Source organism: Peromyscus maniculatus, chromosome 3, assembly GCF_049852395.1.
Source record: "Peromyscus maniculatus bairdii isolate BWxNUB_F1_BW_parent chromosome 3, HU_Pman_BW_mat_3.1, whole genome shotgun sequence".
Lineage (NCBI taxonomy): Eukaryota > Metazoa > Chordata > Mammalia > Rodentia > Cricetidae > Peromyscus > Peromyscus maniculatus.
The window spans coordinates 142,829,612-142,847,489 of record NC_134854.1 but is presented as its reverse complement, the minus strand read 5'-3'; the positions used below and the strand labels follow the sequence as shown (position 1 = coordinate 142,847,489).

At 41.8% G+C, this 17,878-nt stretch overlaps 1 protein-coding gene across 2 annotated transcripts in view; it reads left to right on the top strand.

Annotated features, from left to right (window-relative positions):
- Ccdc77 (coiled-coil domain containing 77) overlaps positions 1-17,878 on the top strand; it is a 37,463-nt gene that overhangs the window by 12,503 nt on the left and 7,082 nt on the right. For both annotated transcript variants that reach the window (XM_076567809.1, XM_076567810.1), the window contains 4 exons: positions 2,569-2,665; positions 5,260-5,332; positions 6,787-6,878; positions 13,849-13,997. In XM_076567809.1, the coding sequence (XP_076423924.1) occupies positions 2,569-2,665; positions 5,260-5,332; positions 6,787-6,878; positions 13,849-13,997 (411 nt within the window). The remainder of the gene's footprint in view (positions 1-2,568; positions 2,666-5,259; positions 5,333-6,786; positions 6,879-13,848; positions 13,998-17,878) is intronic.

The window sequence follows — 17,878 nt, the reverse complement described above, 5'->3', positions numbered from 1 at the left end:
TGGGGGAGCACGCTAAGGAAGGCTGCCTCTGAGGAAATAAGGGGAGTCTGGTTGGGCAGATGGAGAACTTCTACTGTGATTTGGTTACAGCAGGTCCCAGCCAGGACCATAGGGACTCTGAAGCTGAATGACTTTTCAGAGCCATGTGAATTGAGGCAAAGAGAATGGACTCTTATTCCCCTGAGCCCCACCGAGAAGGCACTAAATGCAGACTGTCCCTGAGGAATGGGAGGCATAAGCAAGGAGGCAAGTTCCTTTCTGTTTGAGCAGTTCTGAAGGGCGAGTGAACTGTGAGCCATGAGCAGGCTATATTCCTTATTGCTGAAGAGGAAGACCCACTATAGTTCCCTTCTAGAAACAGCCAAGAAATTATTCCCAGGCTCCTTCTCTGGATTCCTGAATTGAAATACCTAATGTTTGTTTATTTATTTATTTATTTATTTATTTATTTATTTATTTATTTATTTATTTATTTTGAGACAGGGTTTCTCTGTGTAGTTTTGGTGCCTGTCCTGGAACTCACTCTGTAGACCAGGCTGGCCTTGAACTCACAGAGATCTGCCTGGCTCTGCCTCCCAAGTGCTGGGATTAAAGTTTTTTGCCACCACTGCCTGGCAAAAATACCTAATGTTTTAATAGCTGGAGCTGAGGTATAGACTGATCTTTTTCTTTTTTAACTTGTAGTTATAGTCATTTTTAAAACCTCAGAAGCTGGGGATATAGCTCAGTTGTAGAGAGCTTTCATAGTGTCTTAGTTGGGGTCTCTGTTGCTGTAGAGAGACACAATGACCATGGCAACTCTTACAAAGAAAAACATTTAATTGCGGTGGCTCACTTACATTTTATATTTTTATTTGCTCAGCTTGCTCCTTTTCATTATAAATCTTCATCAGAGTTAACACTAATAGCCATATGACAGAGTCAGTCCTAGGCTGTTTTGAGATTTCCTCTGCCAATAGAATTAATCCAAAACTCTTCACTTTAGCCTCAGGCAGACCCTTAGTCAAGGGCAAAAAGCAGCCACTTTCTTGACCAAAATATCACAAGACTGATTTCTAGGCACCATACTGAAATTCTCCTCTGAAACCTCTTGAGCCAGCTCTGGACAGTTCAAGTCATTGTCAGAACCATTGTCTTCCATGCTCCTCTTATGGCCCATTAAGCATTGCTTTCCTAATCCAAAGTGCCAAAGTCCAAATTCCTCTAAACAAAAACATGGTCAGGGTGCTGGAGAGGGGGCACAGCGATCAAGAGTACTGACTGCTCTTCCAGAGGACCTGGGTTCGAGTCACAGCACCTACATGGCAGTTCACAGCTGTCTGTAATCCCAGTTCCAGGGGACCTGACACTCATGGCAAAACACCAATGTACATGGAATAAAAATAATAAAATTCAAACAAACAAACAAAAATGGTCAGCCCTACCACAGCAAAATACCCCAGTCCCTGGTGCCAACTTGTCTTAGGTTTTCTATTGCTGTAAAGAGACACTATAACCACAGCAACTCTTATAAGGGAAAATATTTAATTAGGGCTGGCTTACAGTTTCAGAGGTTCATTCCATTATTGTCATGATGGGGAGCATGGTGCCTGGGAATATGACAGCATGCAGGCAGACATGGTGCTGGAGAATTCTACATCTTGCAGACAAGAGGAAGTGAACTGAGTGTCACATTGAGGGAAGCTTGAGCAAAAGAGACCCCAGAGTGACACATTTCCTCCAATAAGACCACACCTAATAGTGCCACTCCCTTTGGGGACCATTTTTTTTTTTTCAAACCACCACACATAGCATGCACAAAGCTCTGGTTCAGTTCCTAGCACTGCATAAACTGGGTGTGGCATAGGCACACAGCAGGGTGAAGGCAGACAGCAAGGTGAAGGATCAGAGTTATGTTTGGCTATATTTTACAAGCTCAAGTCCAACCTGGGATATGTGAGACTATCTCAAAAAAAAAAAAAAAAATCAGAAATGAAATCTTTTGAATCCTGTCTTTTGTTGTTATCATTGTTGGTTTTGTTTTCTTGTTTTTAGACTACTATGTAGCCCTGGCTGGTTTGGAACTTACTATGTAGACCAGGCTGGCATTGAACTCATAGATCTTCCTGCCTCTGCCTCCTGAGTGCTAACATTAAAGGTGTGTGCACAATTGTCCAGAAGGGAAATCTTGTGTGTGTGTGTGTGTGTGTGTGTGTGTGTGTGTGTGTGTGTGTGTGTGTGTGTTTGAGACAGGATTTTTTTGTAGCTTTGGAGCCTATCCTGGAACTCTGTAGACCAGGCTCCCATGGTACTCACAGAGATCCACCTGCCTCTGCCTCCCAAGTGCCACCACCGCCTGGTTCTTCTTTTTTTTCTTTTTTGAAGACAAGGTTTTTCTGTGTAGCCCTAGCTGTCCTCACTTTTGTAGACCATGCTGGCCTTGAACTCACAGAGATCCACCTGCTTCTGCCTCCTGAGTGCTGGGATTAAAGGAGTGTGTCACCACCACCCAGCCAGAAGGGAAATCTTTTAAATAGAAATGGTTACTTACCTGGGGTATATAATGTCTACTTTTTATGAGAATTGCAGGGAACTGGAAGACAAGAAAAAGATTCAGAATCTGTTAGCTCTTGTGGGAACAGACACCGGTGAAGTGACCTATTTTTATAAGGAGCCTCCCCACAAAGTAAGTAATCTTTGCTGCTAAGGTATGATGAGTGTGACTTTTACAAGACACGGTGAGGGTCTGTAGTCAGAGCGTCTCTACTTGTTAGAGATGCTGCGTGGAGAGTAGTTAGCAACCAGTATCTACTGGAAGTTTAAAGCTTTTCTCTGCAAAAAACCTTTTGAAGATTTTTTTTTGCACTATTAAAAAACCATGCTTGGGGGCAGGGTGGTGGTGGCTGTAGAGATGGCTTAGAGGTTAAGCGTACTGGCTGCTCTTCCTGAGTTCAATTCCCAGTAACCACATGGTGTCTCACAACCAAATATGATGAGATCTGGTGCCCTCTTCTGGTGTGCAGGCATACATGCAGGCAGAACACTGTGTATATAATAAATAAATAAATAAATCTTTAAAAAACAAAACAAGCTGGTTGGTGGTGGCACATATCTTTAATCCCAGCACTGGCCTACAGAATAAGTTCCAGGACAGCTAGGGCTACACAGAGAAACCCTGTCTCAGAGGGAAAAAAACAAAAAGAAACTTATGAGGGGCTGAAGAGATGGCTCATCGGTTAAGAACACATTTTGTTTTCCGGTGGACCTGGGTTTGGTTCCTAGCACCCACATGGCAGCTCACAACCATCTGTAACTCCAACTCCAGGGCATCACACACCTTCTTAGACATGTACACGAAGGCAGAACATCCATACACATAAAATAAGTAAATTAAAAATTTAAAAGAAATCTCTGAATGCTCTCTCAAGGTATAATACATTTTCAGTGCAAAATGAGTCCTAAATAGTCCCACGAGTCATTTCAGGAGGGCTGTTACCTTACTGGGAGACCTGGATTTTAAATTATGCTTCCTGTGTAGTTCTTTGTCAGTGCTACTAAATTTAGTACATTTTCTTCTTTTCCTTTTTTTTTTTTTTTTTTTTTTTTTTTTTGATAACAAGGTTTCTCTGTGTAGCCCTGGCTGTCCTGGAACTTGCTCTGTAGACCAGGATCCTTATATTTTCTTCTTTAAACAAGAATTTTTGCTATTCAAAATAGGGATTGTGAAGAGGATATTGTTAGAAGGATCATATTTTGAAAACTCAGAATGCCAGTGGATACTGATTTTTTTTTCCTCTGATTCTTTTTTTTTTTTTTTTCTTTTTGTTTTTTTGGTATTTTGAGACAGGGTTTCTCTGTGTAGCCCTGGATGTCCTGGAACTCACTCTGTAATCAGGCTGGCCTCAATCTCCAAGAGATCCTCCTGCCTCTGTCTCTGGAGTGCTGGGATTAAAGGTGTATGCCACCGCTGCCCAGTCTTGTCCCTGATTCTTAAAAAGAGTAACTTGCCAGGAATTTGAAAACACTCAGAAGTGTTTATTTGTTTTCATTGTATGCTTTAATTCCAAATTGTATCACTGTTGATGAATAAATGTACTTTTCTTTTGCTTTAAGAAAAAAAAAAAAGAAAAGAAACTTAACCCTGGGGTTAGGCCATATCTAGAGTCCTTGCCTAGCTAGTATGAGGTGCTTAGTTTATCTCCAGCACTACACCAGAGAAGAACAAAAAGAAAACTAAAGCTTAGAGGGACAGATGTTGTTGCTGAGATTAGAGAAGAAAGCAATGTAGTCTTTGTGAAGAAGACATTTCAGTTCTTAATTTCTTTTTAAATCTTTTTTTTTTTTCTGGAGCTGAGGACCAAACCCAGGGCCTTGCACTTACTAGGCAAGGGCTCCACCACTGAGCTAAATCCCCAACCCCTTAAATCTTTTTTCTACTGATTATAAATTAATAATGGTCTTTATCATGAACACACAGATAGTGAGACATACTTTAGTCCCCAGCACTCGGGAGGCAGAGGCAGGAGGATCTCTGATTTCAAGGCCAGCTTGATCTATACAGCAAGTTTTAGGACAGCCAGAGCTACAGAGAGAAACCCTGTTTTGGGGGGAGTGGAGAATGGACAGGTCTGAATATGTAACCCAAGCAAGTCTGGACCTCAGGAAGTACCCCAATCTGGCCTCAAACTTGTCATCTGCATGTCTTAGCCACCCAAATATGGGGATCACAGGGGCACACCATCTTGCTTCTCTGCCTTTTCACATTTAAAGAATTTCTCTGTAGTATTACCATATGTATCTAATGTGCATATTTTTACTGTTAATGTCCTTGTCAAAGAACACCTTACTTTTGTTTTATTTGTTTTGGGTTTTTTGGGGGGAGGTTTGAGACAGGGTTTCTCCGTGTAACATCCCTCTCTGGCTGTCCTGGAATTCACTTTGTAGACCAGGCTGGCCTTGGACACAGAGATCCGTCTGCCTCTGCCTCCCAAGTGCTGGGTTTAAAGGTGTGCGCCACTACACCTTCCTCACAGAGTAATTCTCAAAATATATTTTATTAAGTAGCTCTGTGTTTTTATTTATTGTTAGTTTGTATTAACACTGGATTTTATCCAAAAAAATTATTTTGTACATGTTACCTTTCGTATAAATGTAATGAGAGTACATGATTATATCAGTTTTAAGCAATTTAATTTATAAATGTTGGATCTGTAGAACTAAGGCTAAAAACTGCAATTTCACACATATTGAGACTACTTCTATACCTTTTTTCTTCTTTAGGTAAGCATTCTCCAAAAGACTGTCCAGGGTGTACATGTGTGTGAACAGTATGAGCCTTCCGCTTTCAAAGCAGGTAACCACTTGTTCTAGAAATTTTCACTGATGTTGAATTGAAAATCCCAATGCAAGTGATTAGAAGATTTTCCTACTAGACAGAGATAGTGTTGTTCATAATGATGCCTCTGGCAGTCTTATACCATACATCTCTAGAACTATGCAAAGAATAAACTATTGTTTAATGTAAGGAGTTTTTGTTGTTTTGTGTGTGTATGTTCATATGGAGGCATGTGTGTATGGGTGTGCATTTGTGTGGATGCCAGAGGTTTATGTCAGGGGTCTTCACCTTTTTGAGACAGAGCTTCTCACTGACCCTGGCGTTCACTGACTTGGCTAGACTCTGTCCAGTGAGCTCTAGGGATCCTCTTGCTTCTGCCTTGCTGGTGTTGGGGTATCGGGTGTGTGGACCTGGCTGCTGTTTACCTGGGTGCTGAGGATCTCAACTCGGGTCCCCTTGTTTACACAACAGGCACTTTACTGACTGAGCTGTCTCCCCAGCTCCTTAGAACAACTTTCTTTTGCTTTTTAAAAAATACATTCTTGGCCGGGAAGTGGTGGTGCAGGCCTTTAATCCCAGCACTAGGAAGGCAGAGGCAGGTGGATCTCTGTGAGTTCGAGGCCAGCCTGGTCTCCACAGTGAGTTCCAGGAAAGGCACAAAGCTACACAGAGAAACCCTGTCTCAAAAACAAACAAACAAAAAAAAAAACAAAACAAAAAACAAAAAATAAAAAATATATTCTTGCCGGGTGGTGGTGGTGCACGCCTTTAATCCCAGCACTCGGGAGGCTGAAGCAGGCAGATCTCTGTGAGTTCAAGGCCAGCCTCGTCTACGAAGCGAGTTCCAGGACAGCCAGGAGTACACAGAGAAACCCTGTCTCAAAAAACAAAACAAAACAAACACCATACATTCTTACTAATTAACTGGACAGTTACACATATTTATAGAGTTCAGTGTGGCACTGTAATGTGTAATTGCATTGTGTTAGTGATCGGGTAGTTGGTAAGTACTGTGTAGCCCTGTCTGCTTCTTGCCATTTTCACACACACAGTTGTAGTTACACTGTTGTGTCAGAGAACATTAGAAGTTTCTCCAGCTGCACCCCTGCCCATCAGCCATCCTCCCCCACCGTCCTCCGCTGTGCCTTCCCAGGCTCTAGTGAACTCATTCAATTTTTGTTATTTGTTACCTTTTCTTTTGACAATTGTGTGGTGTGTCATAACCAAAGTGTTTAAATTGGGCTTTTACTGAGAAAATATTCACAACTCCAGAGGAACATTCTGCCAGAAAATGACTATGATTACCAGGTGAAATGCTGCAGAATTCCCTTAAGAGATTCCGCCTGGGACTCGAGCGCTGTAGGTCTCCAGTGTGTCCTTTTCCTTCCTTCTCCTACAGGGTTAGTGCTAATGATTGAGGAGCAGGAAGAAGAGCTGATCAGAGTTTGATGACCTTTTGTTTTCTATTTTAGGTCCTAAAGTAAACAAAAAAAGAGTAACAATAAAAGAAAAGGAAGACCTAACTGAGCGATACCAGAGGGAAGTACAGACACTCATTCTGCAGGTGATACATTGGTCTGGACAGACCAAAGTGGTTTCTCTGCACACCTTTAGCTGTGTGTAATGCACCTTTGCTATCATATGAGAACTGTCTCTTTGCACTTGTGTTGCGTTCGGGCATCCCAGGGCCAAGAAATTTGAGATTATTCTTAATGTTTGAGCACTTTTTTTTCAAGCAAAGTTAGAGATAGTTTTTTTTTTGTTGTTGTTGTTGTTTTGTTTTGTTTTGAGACAAGGTCTGTCTACACAGCTCTGGCTGTCCTGGAGCTCACTATGTAGACCAGGCTGGCCTCAAATTTAGAGATCCACCTGCCTCTGGGATTAAAGACATACATCACCACACCTAGTTTAGAGATAGTTTTAAAATATAGATTTAAATGTGAACATTAATTTCAGAGAGAAAGCCCTAGATAGTGGCATATTCCTGTAATCCCAGTACTTAGGAGGCTGAGGCAGGAGGATTGTCATACATTTGAGGCCTGCTGGGCTCTATGTAGGGAACCCCAGGCCAACTAGGGCAACTTAGCAAAACCCTATCTCTATATCTCCCCATCCCTCTAAGAGAGATGATGTCCGAGCGAGGGATTCTGTTGTATGGCATACCTAAAGAGAAAAACTCCTGAGATACATGAATAAGTCATATGGAGGCAATTAGTCACTGCCTCCGATTTGTTGGAGTTTTTAAAGGCAAAAACTGCAATTGTGACGTATACAGAAAGGCAGTGTGGACATCTGCAGCAAGCAGCTGTTGTTTACAGAAGTGGAAATGTAGCAGTTCAGTGGTTAGGCAGTTCTCATAACCTTTAAGTTAGGGACACATTGTGTAGAATTTATGGCTGGTCCAGAGACCAGTTTACACTAGGAATTTATGGTGAATTTATGGTTGATCTGAGTGACCAAAGACAACTTTACCCAAGATAGTTTTAGCACTTAAAGTATTCTTAGGAATACTTTCTTTTTTTTTTTTTTTTTTTTGGTTTTTCGAGACAGGGTTTCTCTGCGTAGCTTTGCGCCTTTCCTGGAGCTCACTTGGTAGCCCAGGCTGGCCTCGAACTCACAGAGATCCGCCTGGCTCTGCCTCCCGAGTGCTGGGATTAAAGGCGTGCGCCACCACCGCCCGGCAGGAATACTTTCACAAGATGGCATAACTATAGTTCAGTAGCCCGTTACACTGCCTCTGACAGCCTAATACTGTACAGATCTGGAACTATACAGAGGGTTTTTTTTATTGTTGTTGTTGTTGTTGTTGTTGTTGGTGGTGGTGGTGGTGGTGGTGGTGGTGGTTGTTGTTGTTGTTGGTGGTGGTGGTGTGTGTGTGTGTGTGTGTGTGTGTGTGTGTGTGTGTGATCATATGGATGTTGTATATGGTGCATATTTGGAAGGAGGCAAGGGGAGAATAGTAATGCATGCCCTAGAGTAGATGTGGGTTTCTCAGGAGAGAATGGCCTCATAGCACTTATACTTTAAAATCACTGTTATCTATTTGAACATTCTAGAATGCTTCTGGTAACCTTTAGTTTACATCCTAAGCCCTAGCTAACCAAACAATCCTAAAGTATGAGTTCCCATTTTGTTTTGTTCTTGTTTTGCAACAAGATCTCATCATGTAGCCCTGGCTGGTCTGGAACATGCTGTGTTGACCAGGCTGACCCAAAACTCACAGAGCTCCTCCTATCTCTGCCTCTGCCTCCTGAATGTGAGATTCAAGATGTCTACCACCATGCTTGGCTAGAATTTACTTTGTGATTGCCCGGAGGACTATATAGAGAGTAGCATAGGAAAGTTTGTCTGTATGACAAATCAACATTTGGGGTTATATTCATTCATTTAGTGCATATGTGCTAATATTCTTTTATTTAGTGCATATGTTCTAAAATCTAGGAAAATAATACATCACTAACTTACTACTGGGTATAGACAGATTTTTCTTTCACAAAAAAATGACACAGAGACTTTTTTTTTTTTTTTTTTTTTTTTTGGTTTTTCGAGACAGGGTTTCTCTGTGTAGCTTTGCGCCTTTCCTGGAACTCACTTGGTAGCCCAGGCTGGCCTCGAACTCACAGAGATCCACCTGGCTCTGCCTCCCGAGTGCTGGGATTAAAGGCGTGCGCCACCACCGCCCGGCTGACTTATTATTAATTATAAAAGCTCGGCCTATAGTGTAGGCTTGTCCCACTAGCTCCTCTCACTTAAATTAAACCATCTTTTAATCTATGTACTTTTACGTGGCTCAGTTACCTTTACTCTGTAATGTCCATCCTGCTTCCTCTCCATCGGGCTGGTGACTCCACCTTTCTTCTTCCAAGAACTCTCTCCGTTCAGAAGTCCCTGCTATACCTCCTGCCTAGCTACTGGCCATTTTGCTTTTTTATTAAACCAATCACAGTGACATATTTTTAAACAGTATAATCAAATATCTTGCAGCATTTCCCCCTTTTTGTCTGAATGAAAAGGAAAGAATTTTAACTCTAACATAGTAAAACTACATACAATAAGAACAATTATCAGGTAAGAATTAAACATTTAAAATGACCCAGTCTATTTGCATTTGGTAAATTCAGAGAAAATACTCCATTATTAATACTATATGTTGAGTCCAAGTTTTGTACCTAATTTACTTTCTATCATAACTAAGGACAACTATAACTATCTAGTCTTCAACTCTATCAAAGATCTCAGGAGGATATAATATTACCTGAGTGAACAGAAAGTGCAGACCAAGCAACTTCCAAAACTATGAAATGACAGAGACATTACAGGCCTAGACTATCTGACAGACTTTTCTGTAAAGCAGGAAATTTTTGAAGGATTGTCCTACCCTGTCTTGGCAAAGTTTGGCAATCACTTTGTGTGTCCTGTTTGTCCAGTTTGGACAGCAAGTACTGTCAGCAGTCAAGGCAAAGGCAGTTTCTTTGCCCAAATGGCTAACTTTGCCACAAAGAAAGTACACTCCATATGGAGGTTCTTTGATGCCCATCATCCTTTTTTGAAGTAAATTGGTGCTGCCAGGAGCAGATGTGTCTATCATGGAAAGCCATACATTATTAAAACATTTAAAATGCCATATTCTGTAGGTCTTTGAAGTGTTTAAAGATCACCTATCTCTCTAAAATATATATCTGTATGACCTTGAAAACATACCTAACACGACTATACTTTTGATAGTTATAGTTGACTATTAACCTGTATTACTTTTTTATCTTAAATAGCTTTCAAGGACTAAAACTTTACATTACATTTTTAAATGAGCTGCATAGGTATAATACCTTAAATAAGACTAGAAACATATATAAAATATAACAAAAGTAACCTTAAATTTGTACCAATATACAAAAATATCTTAAACAAGAGTAGAAACATATAGACAGTATAACAAAACAACCTTAAATTTTTGTCAATATACAAAGATCCATACCAAAGTAGACTCAACAACCCACCCTTTTATCTCATCATTTTCCTTATCTCCCTTTTTCCCTTTAGAAAGAGATCCCTGAATCTAATCTCCTTTGTTTAGCTTTTTCCCTGACCATGACTAGTAACAATTTGTAACCAACCTTCCTAAATGATGACAAACGTCCATAACCCATCAAACGACTAAAAACCATCCATCCCACCTCTTGGGAATGTGGGTTTTGTGCCCTAGAATGCTTTCTGTTGTCTGGGGGCAATGATAACTTCTGGGGACCCTGAGAAAATTGGGATAATGATCAAGTTCTGGGAGAGCTAGCTATTGTTCAGTCTCTGTGTGATGGGAAAGTGCAAGGCTTATCTGGAGTTCTGACTGGACAGTCTTTTTGAGGCTGGACCATCTCAGCCAGTGGCCTTGAAGCTGTTCTGGATGCAGAACTCCGACGAAACTGCAATAGAGGCATCTGAGAAGCTGAATCACTGGGGCCACCCGTTTTCATTACTATTTGGTCCCCTTGCTCTGAGAACATACAAACTTTCAAAGGTAACATACATATTTGCATTAACACAAGTATGGGCTGTGTGTTGAGCACAAGCAAGTAAAAGGTGAATTTTTTTTTTTTTTTTTTTTTTTTTTGGTTTTTCGAGACAGGGTTTCTCTGCGTAGCTTTGCGCCTTTCCTGGAGCTCACTTGGTAGCCCAGGCTGGCCTCGAACTCACAGAGATCCGCCTGGCTCTGCCTCCCGAGTGCTGGGATTAAAGGCGTGCGCCACCACCGCCCGGCTGAATTTTTTGTTTTGTATTCGAGCAGGTAAAATATACATCACCTGTCTTGTAGTTTTTGTTGTTGTTGTTGTTTAAGGTTTCTTTCTTTTTTTTTTTTAAAGATTTATTCATTTATTATGTATACAGTGTTCTGCCTACATATATGCCTGCAGGCCAGAAGAGGGCACCAGATATTGTTATAGATGGTTGTGAGCCACCATGTGGTTGCTGGGAATTGAACTCAGGACCATCTGGAAGAGCAGCCAGTACCCTTTACCACTGAGCCATCTCTCTAGCTCCTAAGGTTTATTTCTTTATGTCTGTAGCCAGGATTTTCAGGAGGTCTTCCCTGAACAAACCTGATCCTCTTTAACCTTGAATGAATCCACAGCCATTTGTTTTCTGTGGAAACAAAAGCATAACTCTTCCCCAAAGTAATGCATTTTTTTTACTTCCATTTTAAAGTTAAGACGTTTCTAAAGTATCTAGGCTGCTTAATTCAGCAGTCCCTTTCACAATCCAGTGTCTCTCAACAGCTGTTATTCTGTTCATTAACAATCAGCATTTAAAAAATTCAGAATCAATAAGACATCATATAGGGTCCAGACTCTCTGTGTATTTTCCATCTTTACATGGCTTATCTTTTTTATATTATTTTATTCTCTTTTAAGATTTTATATTATTATTTATAAACTATTTTTCTATGACTGTCTATATCCATTTTCTTTTCTTTTTTAAGCCTACACACATTTTAAAACATACTATACCTTTTTAGAGGTTTTATGTGTCTGGATCTGTCTTTACTTAGCATCTGCAGCATTCTGATCCTGTGAGACAAATTATAAACCATGTCAGCTGCCAGTGCAGCCCAGCTTAGCACATGTTGCTGGTGGCTGGCTCCAGCCCACAGGCAGCTGAGCCTATCTAGGAGACCGTAGTTACTAGGAAGTTGCATTTGATTGTGTGTTCTGAACTTTTTTTGTTTTTTAAGCTTTCTTAGGCCTTATGTGGATGCTTGGTCCCACATTGGATGCCATGTGTAGACAGATTTTTCTTTGTTCCATCAGCTCACAAAAAATGACATGGAGACTACTATTAATTATAAATGTTCAGCCTGTAGCCTAGGCTTGTCTCACTAGCTCTTCTAACTTAAACCATATCTTTTAATCTTTGTTCTTTTATGTGGCTCAGTTACCTTTACTCTGTAATGTCCATCCTGCTTCCTCTCCATCTGACTGATGACTCTACTTTTCTTCCTCCCAGAGTGCTCTCTGTCTAGAAGTCCTTGCCATCCTACTGCCTAGCTATTGGCCATTTAGCTTTTTATTAAACTAATCACAGTGATACATCTTTACACAGTATAATCAAATTATCTCACAACAAGTTATTTGTATGTTATTTAATATGTTCCTGTCCTTATTGGAGCAGTGGTCTGTTGACTTGAAAAATTTCTGCCTTTGGCCAGTATCTCAAAAGTCATAACAGCCAGACCCCAAGAAAGAAATTACATTACATCCATTTTGCTCTACATTTTCAAACCAAAACTGGAAGAGTCGCCATGTTTCTGTATAACTAGGGCATCCTTTTTGTTTTGTTTGTTTGTTTGAGACAGGGTTCTCTGCCTGTCCTGGAATTCACTCTGTAGACCAGGCTGGCCTTAAAACTCAGAGATCTGCCTGCCTCTGCCTCTTGAGTGCTGGGATTAAAGGCGTGTGCCACCACTGCCCAGCTAACTGGGGCATCTGAAAAGGAAGACAGTCCTCTAAGTCCAAATGGAGACAGTGAGCAGTGAGAATAATGGGGTAGGAAGACTACAGCTCTTACTTTGGGTGGTGTAGATGAGGGGCTGAGTGTGGACAAAGAGGTGATTCTTATATAGCCCGACACCGTTTATACGGCATTAACTAAAGGGAATTCCGAGTTAGGAGAGGACTCAGTTGGTAAAGTGCCTGTCAGAAAGCAGAAGGGCCTGAGCTCAGATACCTAGCCGGGCTGGGGACTGGAACAGTGGCTCAGCAGCTAAGGACACTGGCTGCTCCTGCAGAGGACCCAGGTTCAATTCCCTGCATCCACATGGCTGCTGATAACCTCCTGTAACTCTGATGTCCTCTTCTGACCTCCACAGCAGGCACCAGGCATACATGAGACAAACATATGTGCAGGCAAAACGTTCATACACACAAACAAACCAACAAAAATAAAATATATATTCAAAGAAAAAAAAACTGGCCTGACAAGACATGTCTGTAATCGCACTGGGGGAGTGGGGACAGGCAGGTCCCTGGAGCTCACTGGCCATTCAGCTTAGGCAGTTGGTTAGCTTGTGATTCAGTGAGAAGCCATGCTTTAAGATAGAAGGAGGTAGCCGGGTGGTGGTGGCGCACACCTTTAATCCCAGCACTCGGGAGGCAGAGGCAGGCGGATCTCTGTGAGTTCGAGGCCAGCCTGGACTACCAAGTGAGTCCCAGGAAAGGCACAAAGCTACACAGAGAAACCCTGTCTCGAAACCCCCCCCCCTAAAAAAAAGATAGGAGGTGGGGAGTGATTGAAGGCGACGCTTCACTCACTTACATGTACACACATGTATGAACACAGCACAGGCACACACACACACACACACACACACACACACACACACACACACACAGAATCAGAGCTGAGATCTGTCTGTTTTGCTGCTGTTTTAGGTTTTGCCCCCACCCCACCCCGTTTTACTTTGTTCCTAAGAAGGGCTCACCTTCGGACATCTGAAGTCCAGAAGCAGGCATGGCTGACTAACTCACTCCTCTTGGCCCGTGTAGGTAGAAGCCCTTCACGCGCAGCTGGAAGAGCAGACAAAGCTTGCCAGAGAACAAGTTGAAGGACTCATGGAGGACAGACGGATTCGAATTGAGGAGATACAAGTTCAGCACCAGAGAAATCAAGACAAAGTCAAAGAGCTGACTAAAAGGTGAGGACTCAAGAATTACGGTCCTAACAGGTATCCTGTTTTCTGAATGGCTTAGGAGATGGCTCCGCTTACTGTTAAGAGCACATCTGGATTCAGTTCCCAGCATGCACATCAGGTGGCCCCCACCATCTGTGACTCCAGTTCCAGGGGATCTGGCACCGCCACACAGACATATGTGCAGGCAAACCACCAATGCACATAAAAGAGAAGTAAATTATTAAAAAAAAAGATTAGTGGTTATGGGGATGGAGAGATGGCTCAGCAGTTGCGAGCATTCGCTGCTCCTGAGAAGGACCTAGTTCACTTCCTGGCACCTCTGGCCTCAGCCCCTCCCATGTTGCTTCAGTTCAGTTTGTGCTTCAGTCAGACAACTAATTTGAGGAACAATTGTTTTAGCAAGCATGTCACTAGGCACAGTAACCCCTGAACTGAAGACTTACTCAGACCAAATCCACATTCCCATAATGATTATAATGATTAGTGTGCCTTTCTTTCCTTGTTTTTTTTCGAGACAGAGTTTCTCTGTTTAACAGCCCTGGCTGTCCTGGATCTCACTCTGTAGACCAGTCTGGCCTCATACTCACAGTGGTCCACCTGCCTCTGCCTCCCGAGTGCTGGGATTAAAGGCCTGTGCCACTATTGCCCAGCTAGTGTGCCTTCATGATGGCCCTCCCACCATATATTGTACTTACATCTTTGTCCCTAGGGTTTTTCTCTTCAGTCTCTGACCTACCCTAAGACCTATAGTAGCCACAGATAGGCATGTTGAGTACTTGATGATCCTTGCTAAGTCGCACCTCACCATCTCCTTTCCCCATTAAACAGGCTTAATTGGTTTTAATTTTGTTTTTATTTTTGAAACAGGATCTCACTGTGTAGCCCTGGCTGGCTGATACTCTATTTAGTGGAGGCTGGCCTTGAAAACACAGAGAGAGATCCTTCTGCCTCTACCTTCCCAAGTATTGGAGTTAAAGGTATCCATCAGCACCCCGGCCTCATGTTTAGTCTATATGTGTGTGTAAGTGTGTAGGGGTGTGTGTGTGTGTGTGTGTGTGTGTGTGTGTGTGTGTGTGTGGTGTGGAGGCCAGAGGTCAGCCTTGGGTGCTCTTTCTTGTTTCTTGAGACAAGGTCTCTCACTGGCCTGGAACACAGGGATTAGCCTCAGGGACTTGCTGTCTTCACCTCCCCTGCACTGGAGTTTAAGTGTGTGCCACCATGTCTGGCTTTTTCATGTCGACTCTGGGGAGACGTTCAGGGGAGTCGTCCTGATTATACAGCAAGCACTTTACCAACTGAGCTTTTTTTTTTTTTTTTTTTTAGTATTTATTTATTTGTGTGTATGGGTGCTTTTTTAAAATAAAGATTTATTTATTTTATGTATGTGAGTGCTCTATCTGCATGTATGACTTTATGCCAGAAGAGGGCATTAGATTCCACTAGTGATGGTTGTGAGCTACCATGTGGTTGCTGGGAATTGAACTTAGGACCTCTGGAAGAGCATCCAGTGCTCTTAGCCATCTCTCCAGCTCCATGTATGGGTGTTTTGCCTGAATGTCTGTCTGTACACCACATGCGGGCCTGGTGCCTAAGGAAGCAGGAAACGGATGTCAGATTCTATGAACTGGAATTACAGATGGTTGTGAACTGCCCTATGGGTGCTGGGAATTGAACCTGGGTCCTCTAGAAGAGCAGCAGATATCTTTAACCATTGACCCATCTCTCCAGCCCCAAATTTATTTATTTTTTTGAGACAAGGTCTCTAGCCAGGCTGGTCTCAAAAGCCCTATATGACCAAGGGTTTACCTTGAACAACTTAGTCCCTCTCTCTGCTTTCCAAGTGCTAAGCTTACAGGAGTATTCCCCTGTACCCGTTTATTTGGTGCTGAGGATTGAACCCAGGACCTTGTATATGCTGGGCCAACTGAATTACATTCTCAGCCCTAATTTTATTCATTTTGGGCTTTTTGTTTTTTTAAGATAAGGTTTCACTATTTAGCTTTGGATGGCCTTGAACTCATAGAGATCTGCCTCTCTCTACCTCCCAAATTCTGGGATTAAAGTCGCACACCACCAGTCCTGGCTATTTTGGGGTGGAGGGTGATATTGGTATTGGGTATTAAACTTGGGGCTTCATGCATGCAAGACAAGCACTATACTACAAAGCTATACTCCAGCTCACAATATGTGATTTAAAAGTAAACAAAAAGATTCACTTTAGTTATTAATTATTTGTGTATGGATGAATCTGTGTATGTATGAGTGCAGTTGCCCATGGAGTCCAGAAGAGCAGTGTGTTCTCTCAGCCACTGAGCTATCTCCACCTAAATAATGGTGACTTTGTATTAGTTTTCCAGCAGGTAAAAAGCCATCCTGCGTATTGTACAGGTCTGCTCAGTTCCTTTCGTTAGATGCATCATCCTAAGGCTATTGAGTGGCCTGAAACCCTAGGCCATTAATGACTGTCCTTGGGTGTCACTTATTTTTTTTGCTTTTATTTTATGTATGTTTACAGTGCTTGGTTTTGAACCTAGGACTACATACAAGCTAGGCAAGTGTTCTAGTATGTGAGCACATCAGCCCAGCTGTGATATTCTAAATGTTTTTTTAGCATATATTAATTATACAAATTATATATAATAGTGGATTTCATTCTGGCATTTTCATTCATGTACATAATACAGTTTGATCATATTCACCCCCTTTACTTTCTCTTGTCCCCTCCTACTCCGTAATCTAGGGGTTTTTTTTGTTTGTTTGTTTTGATTTGTTTATTTATTGTGTATACTGTGTTCTGCCTGCATGCCACAAGAGGACACCAGATCTCATTATAGGTGGTTGTGAGCCACAATGTGGTTGCTGGGAATTGAACTCAGGACCTCTGGAAGAGCGGCCAGTGCTCTTAACCACTGAGCCATCTTTCCAGCCCCTAATCTGCATACTTTCAAACAGTTTGTAATTGTGAACATAAAAGTTGCATATGTGTCGGGGCTGGAGAGATGGCTCAGTGGTTAAGAGCACCAATTGCTCTTCCAGAGGACTCGGGTTCAATTCTCAGCACCCACATGGCAGCTAACAACTGTCTGTAACTCAAAAATCTGACATCCTCACTCAGACCTACATGCAGGCAAAATGCCAATGTACATAAAATAAAAATAAATAAATTTTTTAAAAAAGTTGCATATGTGTCCTGCTACTCAGGAAAGAGCTACTGTTTGGTCTGGAGTTATAGTGATTGCTTTATGGTATTTAAATCTCTTGCAGTCAATTGCATCATTTACTATAGTAAATACTTTTCTAGATGTTGGTGTTAACCCAATAAAGTTGCCAGCTTCTGAGGATATTCTTTTTTAGAGATACAAACATCATTTTTTTATTATTTATTTATTATATATACAGTATTCTGCCTGCATGTACCCTTGCAGGCCAGAAGAGGGCACAAGATCTCACTTACGATGGTTGTGAGTCACTATGTGGTCACTGGGAATTGAACTCAGGACCTCCAGAAGAGCAATCAGTGCTCTTAATCACTGAGCCATCTCTCCAGCCCCAAAGATCATTTGTTTTTTAAATTTCAAGTATCAAGAACAGTCATCAGGACTCGTCAGTGCTTTTGTATTTCCAGTAGTTGGTACTGTCCTTATTCTGGTGGTAAGGAAAAAATTCAGCTATCTTTTGCTCAGGAAAAATATGCTGTGTGTTTTTTTTAAACTGCTACTATTTTTTTTAAAGATTTTATTTATTATGTATACAGTGTTCTGCCTGCATTTATGCCTATAGGCCAGAAGAGGGTGCCAGATCTCATTACAGATGGTTGTGAGCCACCATGTGGTTGCTGGGAATTGAACCTCTGGAAGATCAGCCAGTGCTCTTAACCGCTGAGC